At 34.8% G+C, this 14,746-nt stretch overlaps 1 protein-coding gene across 3 annotated transcripts in view; it reads left to right on the forward strand.

The window, feature by feature from the left end:
• Nucleotides 1-14,746, forward strand: part of RB1 (RB transcriptional corepressor 1) — a 174,805-nt gene that overhangs the window by 81,030 nt on the left and 79,029 nt on the right. For all 3 annotated transcript variants that reach the window (XM_086711974.1, XM_086711981.1, XM_086711986.1), the window contains 5 exons: nucleotides 1,319-1,435; nucleotides 2,630-2,686; nucleotides 2,772-2,803; nucleotides 2,886-2,962; nucleotides 4,094-4,290. In XM_086711974.1, coding sequence (XP_086568100.1) covers nucleotides 1,319-1,435; nucleotides 2,630-2,686; nucleotides 2,772-2,803; nucleotides 2,886-2,962; nucleotides 4,094-4,290 — 480 coding nt within the window. The remainder of the gene's footprint in view (nucleotides 1-1,318; nucleotides 1,436-2,629; nucleotides 2,687-2,771; nucleotides 2,804-2,885; nucleotides 2,963-4,093; nucleotides 4,291-14,746) is intronic.

Consider the following 14,746-nt stretch of genomic DNA (forward strand, 5'->3'; position numbering starts at 1 on the left):
TTTTATTAATTTCTCTTTCTGCTAGTACATTATTAGTGCATAGAAACACACCTGATTTCTGTCCATTGATTTTGTATCCTGAAACTTTACTAAATTTGTTTATTCTAACAATGATTTGATGGAGTCTTTAGGGTTTTTTATATATAATGTGTCATGTATCAATAGACACAGTTTTACTTCTTTTCCAGTTTGGATGCCTGTTATTTCTTTTTCTTGCCAATTTGCTCTGGCTAAGACTTTCAATACTATGTTGAATAAAAGTGGGAGGAGAGTGAGCGTCTTTGTTTCTGATCTTACAGGAAAATCTGTCAGCTTTTCACCACTGAATATGATGTTAGCTGTGGGCTTGTCATAAATGGCTTTTATTATTTTGAAGTATTTCTCTCTCTACTTGCTTTGTTGAGAGTTTTTGTTGTAAATGGATGTTGAATTTTGTCAAGAATTTTCTGCATCTATTGAGATTGTATCATTTTTATCCTTCATTGTGTTAATGTATCATATCGATTGATTTGTGAATGTGGAGCCATCCTAGCATCTCTGGAATAAATATCACTTGATTGTGGTATATGATCCTTTAACATATTGTTTAATTTGGCTTCCTAATCGTTTGTTCTGTGTGGATTTTTGCATTTACATTCATCAGGGATATTGGCCTATAATTTTGTTCTCATGTGGTATCCTTGTCTGGTTTTGGTGTCAGGGTAATGCTGGCCTTGTAAAATGTGTTTGGAAGTGTTATTCTATTTTTTGGAAGGGTGTGAGAAGTTTTGGTATTAATTCCTTTTTGGATGTTTGATAAAATTCACCTGTGAAGCTGTCTGGATCTTGACTTTTGTTTCTTGATTATTACTTTTGTTTCTTGATTGATCAGGTTTTATGTTTCTTCATGGTTCAGATTTGGTAGTTTGTATGTTTCTAAGAAGTTTTCTTTTTCTTTTAGGTTTTCCAGTTGTTGGTGTATAATTGTTCTTAGTAGTCACTTATGATCCTTTGTATTTTCATGGTATCAGTTTGTAATGTCTTTGAGTCTCTTTTTTGATGGATGGAGGGGCTACCAAATCTCTTCTTTAACATAGCAGCAGAAAATTTAGATAGTAGGGTTTTTTATTTGTGCTTTAGTGTTTTTTGGTTACTAACATCCTAAAATGAAATTCTTTATGCTCCTTTTATTTTCAGTAGTTGTGTTTACCTAGTTTTTATGGAAGTATTTCCATAGTGTAAATAATCAAAAAGTGAAAAGTTGTATATCATAGGACAGACATGTTAATTATGATTGAATAGTATCCTCAACATTGACTTAAGTTTTTCCTCTTTAAAGAACTGCACAGTGAATCCAAAGGAAAGTATCCTGAAAAGAGTGAAGGATATTGGATGCATCTTTAAAGAGAAATTTGCTAAAGCTGTGGGACAGGGATGTATGGAAATTGGATCACAGGTAACTTGAGTTCATTTCGATTGGTGTCACTATAATAGAAATAATTTCAAATATAATGTCTTTCCAAATTGTGAAAATATTACAATAATATTTGTCTTATATTGGTAGATTCTGTATCTTACCTGCCTGTGTATGCTGCTGCTTATGGAAAATTTTATAAGAAAATGCCCCTTACACTATTACAGAAACTAAAAGTAAACATGTAGAAGTTTTTAGACAAATTGTAGAAATTTTTAAAAAAATCAGTAGAAAAAATTAAAATCTTTGATACTATTAAATTTTTGGTGTATAGTCTTTGGCTTATACATATATGAATATTCGTGAATGCATATACTTCTCTGAATGGGATCATATTATACCTGCTATTTATCAGTGGTAGTGATATCATTTTACTACTATTATTATTTCAGAATATCTAAAACCAGTACATTGGGTAAAGATATGGGCTCTGAATCAGAACCCTGGGTCTATATCTGGTTCTGCCATTTATGAACTGCCATTAAACTTCTTTGAGATTTGGGTTTCTGTATTTGCTCTGCTTCATTGTGTGGAAATAGTGAGGTAACATAAAAATATGTTTGAAAACTATAATCTGTATACATTTATTTCAGCATAGTGAGGTTATATTTGGATGCTAATAGTGTTTTAAATAATTATAAGTCTTTTTGGTTATATATGAAATTTATGCGTATAATTTGAATGAAGGAATATGGTTTGTGTGTGTATATCTAAAATTTTGTTATAATAGGAACTGTTTATTTGGTTAAAACTTTTTGCGGGTAACATCAATTGGGTCAGATTATTGCCTTTTCCAGTTTTATGGACAGACTATTCTCAGTCCTAGAGAGCTAATGTGAAAATACGTAACCGAGGCCACAAGAAGCATTACATTAGTATATAAAAGAGTTAACACCTATAAAAAAGTGTGTGTGTGTGTGTGTGTGTGTGTGTATCGATTGATATGGACTGAAGTGGAAATGAAGGAAAACCAAGTACTGGACCTTCCCTCTTGATAATTTATTGGGAATTTAAACATTTTATACTGAAGTCTTAAGTTTTAGACAAGCTAGTTTTTGTGGTCTCTTGGTATTCAGTTTCCTAAGAAGTATCAGAAATATGTTTCAAGAGAAAACTTCTTTAAAATTAATAATTATGATTTTTAAAGTAGTGGAATCTAATTTTTTTTCTTTCTAGAGATACAAACTTGGAGTCCGATTATATTACCGAGTAATGGAATCTATGCTTAAATCAGTAAGTTAAAAAGAACATAATGGAAAGAAAATTTAATGCTGACATAAAAAAGACATTAACTAAACATTTTTTATATCTGTTTTAGGAAGAAGAACGATTATCCATTCAAAATTTTAGGTAAATTCTTTAGTTTTAATAAAACAGTTTCTTCTTTTTATAAAAGTAAATGTTTCAAAATCATTCTTTTTCTTTTCTTTAGTAAACTCCTGAATGACAACATCTTTCATATGTCTTTGTTGGCATGCGCTCTTGAGGTTGTAATGGCTACATATAGCAGTAAGTTAAATTTTAGTCAATAAACATTTTAGTTCAGTTTAAAGTTTAAAAAACTTACCTAAGGTGTGGTGTGTTTTTTTGGGGGGAATGGAGTTAAGGGGATGATATGCATATGTTAGATCAGTATATACTGAAGAATATAAGTAGTCACCATAAATCATTTAAATGTGTTATTATCTTAATTATTTCAGGTCATCTTGGGAATAGTATTTCACTAGGCTCCTATTCTGGGCTATCCTGAATCTAGGAAATGAACCTTTGAGATCCCTTTCAAGACAGGAGATTGTGAATTTCCAAGGAGTACAAAAGTAGCATTTCCCTATACGGAAACACTGCTATAGGCTTTATGGCAATGAGACCAAAGATTGGAGCTATGGTTCACCAGATAAATAGAACAGAAGCCACTGATGGTGTTTTTTAAATGATACAATTTTAGACATGTATTGTTTTGCAAATAATATTGTAGATATTAAGAAGTCTTGTTTGTGAAAACAAAAAAAAATTTACCTAGGATACAAATACACAATAAAAGAGAAACTTAAAACTGCTAAACATATGTGGAAAACTGAATCCTCATTAATAACCAGAAAATGCACATTTAAAAGAGTTGCTGTTTTCTAACCAAATTAGCAAAATTTTAAAGAATCCTTCCCTCCCAACATCAGGGATTATTGAGGTTGTTAAAATGGATATGCTAATGCATTGCTGGTTAGATATTATACTTGTTCCTGATATAAGGGTAGGGTATTTAAATCTTTGAAAATCTGATAGAAGCATAAGCCCTCTATTTAGGAAAAACGTGTGGACATACACTCAAAATTTAGAAGCCTATTTCTTTTGGGTCCTTGGACTCCACAATAAAAGTTTTGCTCTAGGAGCACCTGACTGGCTCAATCTGTACAGCACACAGCTCTCAATTTCATGGTTGTGAAATCAAGCCCCATGTTGGGCATGGAGGCTGCTTAAAATAAATTAAACAAAATGAAAAACAAATCTGTTCTAAATAGAAATTTTTGTGTAGCTTTTCTGCTGTGTTTTAAGTTTTTGTTTGATAAAACCTTCCAAGCTAAAAATACATAATTCAAGGCTTAACATTTCATACCTAAGTTACACTTTTTCTTTCATTTTTAGGAAGTACATCTCAGAATCTTGATACTGGAACAGATTTGTCCTTCCCATGGATTCTGAATGTACTTAATTTAAAAGCCTTTGATTTTTACAAAGTGATTGAAAGTTTTATCAAAGCAGAAGCCAACTTGACCAGAGAAATGATAAAACATTTAGAGCGATGTGAACATCGAATCATGGAATCCCTTGCATGGCTCTCTGTAAGTAACTAGCTAAAACAATTAAAAATATTAATATGCAAATGGATAACAGTTATCTGTTAGAACTATTTGTTAAAATTTACCTCAAGAGCAAATGCAGTTTAATGAACACTGTAATTCAGTGTATATCCCAAGAATCAAGTGGAATATTAGCATGGAGTTTTCTCTTTTACTTGGGCTCCCTAGACCATCCGCTACAATGATTTATTTAGGAATAGCTTTAATTAAAACATGGTACTTTAAAGCAAAGCAGAATAAAGTATTTGAGCAGTATATTTAGAGATGGCATATTTGAAAATTTAAATGCTCTTAAATTCTAAAAAAAGGTAAAAAGATTATGCTATTTAAATGATTTAAAAGTATAGTTTTCTGGTTGAATTTATTTGGATTTTTTTTTTTGTTCTATCATTAAAGATAGTCCAAAACCCTATAATATTGTTTGATTACAGTTATTGTTTATAGCATTGTAGGAGCACAAATCATATTCTCTAGGTATTTTATTTATAGCATATAAGCTATTGATAAGGCTTTTGTTTCATAAAGATAGCAATAGTAAGATACTTATTTGAATTTCTTCTGTGTTATGCTTTTTTTTTTTTTTAAATTTTTTTTTTTTTTCAACGTTTATTTATTTTTGGGACAGAGAGAGACAGAGCATGAACGGGGGAGGGGCAGAGAGAGAGGGAGACACAGAATCGGAAACAGGCTCCAGGCTCTGAGCCATCAGCCCAGAGCCTGATGCGGGGCTCGAACTCACGGACCGTGAGATCGTGACCTGGCTGAAGTCGGACGCTTAACCGACTGCGCCACCCAGGCGCCCCTGTGTTATGCTTTTTAAATCTCCATAGTTGGGTAATACTTTGTGACTCACCAGATTTGTAGATTAATATGGGGTTGGTTTCTTTTGAAAGTTTGTTCCATGCTAAGCATGTAACTTTTCATTTATGCTAGTATATAGAAATGGCAATGAAAACTTTGACTTCAGTTACACTAGAATTCTAATCTATACATGTAAGCCTTAGTTTAAATTTTTTGATGTTTTAAAAGTTTAATGGCTAAGAGATAACTTATGTCTTAGTGTTTTCTTGCATTGCTGTAGGGACAGAGTAGATAGAACAGGAGAGAAGTAAGCCAAGTAGATAGAAAGCTGTTGCTTTGCTATAGTTGAATTTAGTAACCCCATTATACAGGAGCTTCCACTTTATAAGATCCGGAGTAGTTAGGAGAAATCTAGGGGATTTCTGGGGGATTAAATGAGAATGGCAAAAATGAATAAATAGGTAAAGAAATTAATAAAGAGTACTTTTCAGAGATTGATATGCCCTCTTCTTCTAGACATTGAAATCAAAACATTACTGTATCATATGAAAGTGACTGTTGTCATTTCTTTTAAAGAATTAGTTTTTTTTTTTTTTTTTTTTTTTTTTTTCCATCAGTACACGTCTGCAACATGCCTTGCATTGGGGTAGACATTGTGAAGATACAGAAAAGACATGGGCTCTGAAACTTATGGAGGAAGTAGTAGACATTTACTGTTTATAAATTGCTTGTGTTCAAGCCTGTTTAGTTCAGTTACTGGTGTTCTAGGATTCTAAACAATGTTCCTTTATTTTTGAGAAATTTTGGAGAAAAAGTGACATGCCCAAAGCCTAGAAAAGGGTATCATATATTAATACAATGATATGGAGGTCATAAGCCTCTAAATTAAAATCTAAATGCAGTTGGTATTGCTAGGGGATGAAGTTATAGATGATTTTTATTGTCATATATTTTTAATATGTCAAATATTTAATATTTAATATGTCACATATTTTACTTCTAAAATGTTTACCTTTTTGATAAGGGAATAGGGTAACTGTGAAGATAAGTTACACTACACAAATAGAATACTGTGAATTTTTCCCATGAGAATAATTGACATTTTAGAGAAGGTACATACCATAGATATATCTCAGCTTTCGCAGATTGTTTTTTTTTTAAATTGAAGTATAATATATATGCAGAAAAGTATATATAACAAGTTTATAGTTTGATGAATTTTTCACAAATTGAACACACCCATTTTGCTAACACCCAGATCAAGAGAGAAAACTTTAATAATTTTTTGATTCTGTATCACAATACAATTTTTTCATTAAACTGTAGATTCAAACAATGTTGTTTACCCAGGGAAACATCAAGTAAGGTACTACTTACTTTTCCTTCCAATAATTTAATGAAAGAAAGAACATCATTGGATTTTTAATGGTTGCATGGGGAAAAGTCTTAGCATCTTTGCTACACAATCTTGAGATTTAATAAATCAAGAATAGAATAAGGAAAAAGCACACCTTTCTTTGTTTCGATACCAGAGAGTTTAACAGGTAATATGTAAGTATAAAATGCTAAAAAGTCTATTGGAAAACTTAGTGAACTTTTGTTCTATGGAAATTTAAAGAAATTAGAGGCAATTTAGAACAAACCATACCTAAGAGTTAGATTAAATGACTTCCAGATGTTTAAGCCTTTTAAATCACTTAAGCAGTTTATAATGCCAGTAGATGATGAGGTGAGATTTGGATATCTTTCTTTTAGTGTATTCAAAATTCATCACATTTCTCTCACTAAAATCTTTATAAACCAAAGTACATTGGGTATTTTATTTTCTAAGTGGTCTTTCTTTCTGGGGATATTGTGGACTCTTTCTGTTGATCTCCTTGCATCTCTAACTTCCTTAAGACTATTTCTCTGACAGCAACTAGAGAAATCGTTTTAAGATGCAAATTTCAGGGTGCCTGGGTGACTCAGTCTGTTAAGTTCTGACTTTTGATTTCAGCTCAGGTCATGATCTCATGGTCATGCAATTGAGCCCTGTGTTGGGCTCCATGCTGAGTGTGGAGCCCGGTTGAGATATTCATTCATTCTCTCTCTCTCTCTCTCTCTCTCTCTCCCCCTCCCCCCTTCCCTCCCTCCCTCCCTCCCTCCCTCCCCTTCCCTTTTTTTCTCTCTCTCAGAAGAAATAAATAAACATAAAAAAACAAATCTCATAATGCTAACTAAACAAAAACCTTCTGTGAGGGATCTGTATATCTGGTAATGATGGAGGAAGAGACTACCATATGACTCCCCTCAAAAAAGCTATAAAACCTCTATGTAATCCAAAAAGCAACTGCCTGAAACCCCTGGACAGGAAGAGTAGACAGACTCTTTAGGCGTGAAGGGGACCCCTGAGCTGGGAAGGAAGCTTTTTAGGTGAGAAGTTATAATAGGATGGGGTGGGGCGGGGGGTGCCAGTGGGAAAACTGCAGGCTTTCAGGCCAGGGAAACTAGAAAACTGAAGCTGGGGAAACCTTGGCTACTGAATAGAATGCACAGATTTTGCAAAGGAAAGAGCCAGAGAAAGAGTGCCCACATTCTGTCTACCCACATCTCTGTCTGAGACCTAAGTTATTGCAGTGTAACAGATTCAGAGCAGCTTAATGAAAGACAAAGGATCTGAAGTGAGACAGGTGCTAGTGCCCAAATAAACAGTTTATAGTTCAAGTTCAGCAAAAATAATTGTCTGCTTAAAAACAAAAGAAAACAGTACTCATTTGAGGGAAAAACGACGGAATCCAGAAGCTTTACAACTTAACATTTATGACATCCAGGATACAACTTGAAAATTACCCAGCATGTGAAGAGGGTCAAAGGAATCAGGTGGAGGTTTTTAAATTTTTTTTTAATGTTTATGCATTTTTGAAAGACAGAGACAGAGCACAAGCAGGGGTGGGGCAGAGAGAAAGGGGGACACAGAATCTGAAGCAGGCTCCAGGCTCTGAGCTTTCAGCACCAGAGACTGACGTGGGGCTTGAACTCATGAACCGCGAGATCATGACCTTAGCTGAAGTCAGATGCTCAACTGAGTCACCCAGGCACCCCGGATGCAAGTTTTTAGAATGGGAACTTTATTTAGGTCAACTCTTTGATCCCTCAAGGTTCTCTTTTGGAAGCTTTGTCTCCTTTTTTCTTGTATCAGCAGTTCAGAGTATGGTCTTACACTCCCTGGTGTCCCTCAAACCATTTTAGGGAATCTGCAAGATAAGAAGTATTTTTATGTTGCTATTCAGATGTTACTTCTGTTTTTTACTCTGTTGACATTTATATCAGTGACGTAAGAGTGTTGGCACCTTTGTAGGTATTAGATCAGCATCCAACTGGCGAGTAGTCATTGTATTCTTCACCACCACAAACTCTCAATTAAAAATACAGAACAGAACAGTCAGTTTTATTTAAGAATGTCATTGATGAACCAGTAAGAAGTATTAATTTTATTGAATCTCCATTTTCACGCACACATGGTTCAAAACAACTGACAATAAATATTGCCAATGGTGAATTTTGAGTTTTCAAGTGAAAATGAGAATTTTGTTAAGCTTGTATCCACTCTAAGCATTCAAAGACTTCTGATGAAATCAGTGGTACATTAATAAATGTGACTTGATATCGTATAAGGAGATTTGTCAACATTTGTAAGATCTCCATAATTCAGTGAAGGGCAGAGAGAGAGGTAGAAAATCCCAAGCAGGTTCCATGCTGTGAGCATGGAGCCTGACTTGGGGCTCGATCTCACCAACTGTTAGATCATGACCTTAGCCAAAACCAAGAGTCGGACACTTAACTAACTGAACCACCTAGATGCCCCAGACCAACAGATTTTAAGGTCTCAGAATATGAAAAGTTTATTTTTGTTTATTGATGTTGTTCCCAATTCCATATTGCAATTAACCTTTAAGGAACTATAGCTTGCCAAGTTTTAGGGTAGTATCAAAGAAATATATCCATTATTATCTGAAAACTCTATTAAAACACTCCTTTTTCCAACTACCTATTGTGTGAGGCCAGGTTTTCTTATGCAAGCAACCAGTACCTTGTTGTTAGTGCAACAAAGTAGATATAGAGACAGTTATGAGAATTCAGGTCTCTTCTAGGAAACCAGAGATTTACAAGATTATAAAACAGTGCCAGTGTGCTCACTAATTTTTTTTGAAAAATATGGCTATTTATGCTTAACATATAATGAGTTTATAAAATATTAACATTATTTAACATATAAACATACAATGGTTAATTTTGGTTCTTTAAATCACATTCTTAGAAATTTTCTGTTTTAAATTAAACTTAATTATACTTAAAAATTACTAATACAGTAAATATTGAGAGATAAAGTCCACATGAACAAAGTTTTTTGGGTCTTGAATAATCCTGAGTAATTTTAAGAACGTAAAAGTGTTATGAGTCCAAAATGTTTGAGAATGTCTCCCTTGTATTCTCTTCTCCATTCAGACTTTTCTTTTACTATAACTCACACAACCATGTTTGTTTCTGCCTATCCCTGAGTCTTTATTCACTTCATAGGCCCAATTTAAAATACTTTCCTCTGCCTTTTTATTTACCGGAGTTTTAGTTCTACTTCCACTTTGTTTTTCATGATCATCCTAGTCTGTAGTCATTCTTCCTCCTTTACAGCCTTACAGTGTCTATTTATACTACTTATTAGTCATTTATAAACTTTATATCTTATTACCTGTGCATGTCTCATGTTAATTGTGTTACTGTATATAAAGCACTCAGAACAGTATCTGACATCATATTATGCATGTGCAATTTAATAAGTGGGAGTGAAGGATAGAGAGGGGTCAACTAATGATGAAATGTAGGTAGTGTCTTTCACTAAGATACCTGGGATTGGATGAAATTTCCTTGGAAAGATGAATTTCATTTGATTATGTTGAGTTTGAAGTGATTGTAGGTCATTCAAGTAGATGTGTCCAGTAGCAGTTGGTTATGTATGTCTCGAGCTTAGGAAAGAAATCTAAGCTAGGAATATGAACCTGAGAGCTGCTGACACATATATAATAACAACAGTTTCTACCCTTTATTGACAGTTCATCTTGTGCTAGGCACTGTGATGAGTAGTTCTTTTATTTTTTTAATGTTTATGTTTTGAGAGAGAGCACGTGCGCACAGGCATGTGAGGGGGAGGGGCAAAGAGAGAGAATCCCAAGCAGGCTCCACACTGATGGTGCAGAGCCAGACACGGCACGGGCTCATACCCACGAACTGTGTGATCATGACTTGAGCCTAAACCAAGAGTTCGACACTCAACCAACTGAGCCACCCAGATGCCCTGTGAGTAGTTCTTTTAATATTTAATTTTTGTGATGATTTTTGATGTAGTATTCTAAATGAATAAATTAATGCTTAGAGAACTTCAATAACTTGTCCTAGACCACACAAGTTAAATGCAGAGCTGTGGTTTGAACGCAAGTCTCTCTGGCTCTGAAGCTGTTAATCTGTATGTTTTTACCGAGTAACTAAAGTTTGGAGAATGGATAAGATCACCTAAAGAGAGAATGTAGTACAATAGTTCCTTCTTATCCACAGAGGATGTGTTCCAAGACCCCCAGTGGATGCCTGAAACCATGAATAGTATTATGTACTGTTTTTCCTATACATATATACCTGTGATAAAGTTAATTTATTAGTAGGCATAGTAAGAGATTAACAACAACAAAAATAAAATAGAACAGTTGTAACAATATACTCTAAAATTTGTGTGGTCTGTCTCAAAGTATTTTATTGTATTATAGTCACCCTTATTCTTGTGATGATGTGAGATGATAAAATGCCTATGTGATGAAATGAAGTGAGGTGAATTTAGGCTCCTACTGACTGTCCGATCATACCCTACAAGGAGAATCTTCTGCTTCTATGCTGCAGTTGACTGGGTAATTGAAACCATAGAAAGCAAAACTGCAGTTGAGGGGGACTGCTTTCTAAGAAGAGAAGGTGGCTAAAGATAGAATCCTGAGGCTCTCTGACATTTAAGAGCTAGACAGAAAAGAGAAGCCTATAGAAGAGATTGAAATAGAACAGCTAGAGAGATAAGAGGGAAATCAGAAGTGGTGTCATAAAGAGAAAGACATTACAGGGTCTGAGTCAGTGGTTGCTGTTTCAGATACTATAGGAGCAGCCAGTAAGAACTGAAAAGTATTCATTCGTTTGGGCAACAAGGCCACTGGTGATGGTAGCAAGGACTGTTAATAGAAGTGGTAGAGGCAGGAGTAGGTTGCAGTGGAATTTTGAAGAGATGTGAATGAGAGATAAAGTGGAGACAGTGATTGTAGATAACTTTTATGAGAGTCTTGTCTGTGAAGGGAAATAAAGATACAGCTGCCAAGTGTGTGAGGTGGAGGGAAGATTATTTTTCAAGATGGGAAAGGTAGGATTAAATGTTGATGGAATAGAGTCACTAGGAGTGTTCTGAAGTTGCTGGATGACACATTAGTGGGTTAAAACACCCGTTTTATTTTGCTCATGATTCTTTGGGTCAGGGATTTAGGAAGAGTTTGACTGGGCAGTTCGTTCCTGATGGTGTGGTATCAGGGGCAAGATCCACTTCCACGGTGCTTCTTAACTCACAAGTCTGGCGCCTGGCTGCCCCTCATACATGGTCACCTTTTCTTTCCTCCCTTCTATTTTCCCTACTCCAGGTGGCATCTCACAGCATTTTGGTTTTAGGGTAGTCATTTGTCTTACATAGCAGCTGGCTTCCAAGAAGCTTCTGAAAGAACTATAGCTGAAAGCTGTATTCTGTTGGTGAGAGGAATCACAGGTCCTGTCCAGATTCAAGGGGCTCCCTTGAATAGGTGTCATGTCTTGTTTGAAGAGAGGCAGGGTGGACATCTGGGTGGCTCAGTCAGTTAAGCATCTGACTTCAGCTCAGGTCATGATCTCATGGTTCATGGGTTCAAGCCCCATGTCAGGCTCTGTGCCGGAAGCTCAGAGCCTGAAACCTGCTTCAGATTCTGTGTCTCCCTCTCTCTCTCTGCCTCTCCCCCACTCACGCTTGCTCGCTCTCTCTCTCTCTCTCTCCCTCTCTCTCAAAAATAAATACTAAAAAAAAATTAAAAGGGAAGCAAGGTGGGATGGCACATATCGTGTGGCAAAATGTAAAGAACGGAAGCAGGTACCAGTAAGGTTGGTATGTGGGTGCCATGGCAGAAAATGAAGAAGTTTCCATTTGATGGCTTTATTTTTATATATAAAATAGAGGTGAGTAGTTTGCTGAGGATGAGTTGATAGAGGGTAGTAGGGAGTGCAAAGTAGTATAGTCAGAAGTTTGAGGAGAGTGCATACAATTTGAAATTGTTGCTGAGGAGAATAATAGAACTGAGTGATAGAAGATAAGAGGATTACCTAGCAGCACTGAAGGAAATTTTGAAGGTAGAAATTTTAAATTTGTAGTGCCACCCCAACTCTTTGTGGTGGCATGATTTTTTCCAGCACCACCTAGCAACTAGATGTAGGATTAGAAAAGACCAACAGCTAGATTGACCCAGGATATTAGGGTTTTCCAACACAGATGTGGTAGACTGATAATGGGGCAAATAAAGTGAGGAAGTTGGTCAGAGTGATTAAAGTGGTAAGTTTAGTAGTTTCAGTTGCATAGAAGAGATAGGAGGCTGATGGAGAAAGTGGAGGTTTTAAGAAACCTCTTTTAATGAAATTTAATATAAAGAGATTTCAACTTCATATTCCAGAGCTAGAACATTTCTGCATAGTTTACTGTATTCTAAGAAATAACCTTAGGAATGCATAAATGAGTTGGAATGCACATGAACACCATTGGAAATGAGGTGGTCAAGGAACCAAGAGGCTGAGTGAACAGTGAAGTCACCCAGGACATGTGTTAGGACGAGTGTGGACTGAGGACCAAAGTCTTCAATACTTGAAGGAAGTGACCTTGAGATAAGAGGTTCTAGGAGAGGCAGAGGGTTAGAGAGTTCCTAAAAATTAAAAGCCCCTGTCTTAATTTTTAAATAATCTCTTTAACAAAGCCTAGTTGATTGTCTTACATATAGAATTTAGGTGCATAAACAATTAGAATTATAATGTCTTCTTGATGAATCTACACCTTAATTATTATGAAATGACCCCTTTTATCGCTGGTAATATTCTTTGCTCTGAAAACTGCTTTGTCTTATATTAGTAAAACCACTCCAGCTTTCTTTTCATTAATACAAGCTTGGCCTATTTATCCCATCCTTTTACTTTTAACCTATTTGTGTCTTTATACTTAAAGTAGATTTCTTATAGGCAATGTGTACAGTTGAATTGACTCTTGAACAGAAGACTTTGAAATGAATGGGTCCACTTATACCCAGATGTTTTTCTGTAAATATAGTACACTATTATAGATACTGTATTTTCCTTTCTGTATAATTTTCCTAATAACATTTTTTCTAGCTTGCTTTATTGTAAGAATGTGGTATATAATGTGTATAGCATATAAGATATGAGTTGATTGACTGTTTATCTTATCCATAAGGCCACTGGTCAACTATTGTCTTTTCAAATCGTCATTCTGACAGGTGTAAGGTGATAGCTCATTGTAGCTTTGATTTGCATTTCCCTGATGAATACTGGTTGAGCATGTTTTCATGTATCTGTTGGCTCTATGTCTTCTTTGGAAAAATGTCTATTCAAATCATCTACCCATTTTTTATTCATATTTTTTTTAGTGTTGAGTTGTATGTATTTTGAATATTAATGTATTTTGAATTTATGTATTTTGAATATTAACTCCTTGAGTATGTCATTTGCACATATCTTCTCCCGTTCACCAGCCTGCACTTTTGTATTGATGATGATTTTCTTCCCTGTGCAGAAACTTTTTATTTTCATGTAGTCATAACAGTTTATTTTAGCTTTTGTTTTCCTTGCCTTAGGAAACATAGCCACAAAAATGTTGCAATGGCCAGTATCAGAGAAATTACTGCCTTTATTTTCTTCTCAGAGTTTTATGGTTTCAAGTCTTATATTTAGGTCTTTAATTAATTTTGAGTTTATTTTTGTGTATGGTATGGGAAAGTGGTCCAATTTCATTCTTTTGCTTGTAACTGTCCAGTTTTCATAGCACCATTTATTGAAGAGACTATCTTTTTCCTATTCTGTATTCTTGCCTTGTCATAAATTAATTGACCATATAAATGTGGTTTTATTTCTGGGTTCTCTGTTCTGTTCCATTGATCCATGTGTCTGTTTTTGTGCTAGTACCATACTCTTGTTATTACAGCTTTGTAGTATATCTTGTCGGGTTGTGGTACTCCCAATTTTGTTCTTTCTCAAGATTGCTTTGGCCATTCAAATTTCGGTATTATTCTAGTTTCATGAAGAATGCTGTTGATATTTTTGATAGGAATTGCAGTGAATCTAGATTGCTTTGGATAACACAGACATTTTACCAATATTCGTTGTTCTAGTCCATGAGCATGGAATATCTTTCCATTCATTTGTGCAATCTTCAGTTTCTTTCATCAGTGTTTATAATTTTCAGATACAGATCTTTCACCTCCTTGGTTAACTTTATTCTGAGGTATTCTTTTTGGTATAATTTTAAATGGAATTGTTTTCTTAAATTTCTCTCTCTGCT

The sequence above is a fragment of the Puma concolor genome, chromosome A1 (assembly GCF_028749965.1).
Source record: "Puma concolor isolate L17-30 chromosome A1, mPumCon1.1.hap2, whole genome shotgun sequence".
NCBI lineage: Eukaryota > Metazoa > Chordata > Mammalia > Carnivora > Felidae > Puma > Puma concolor.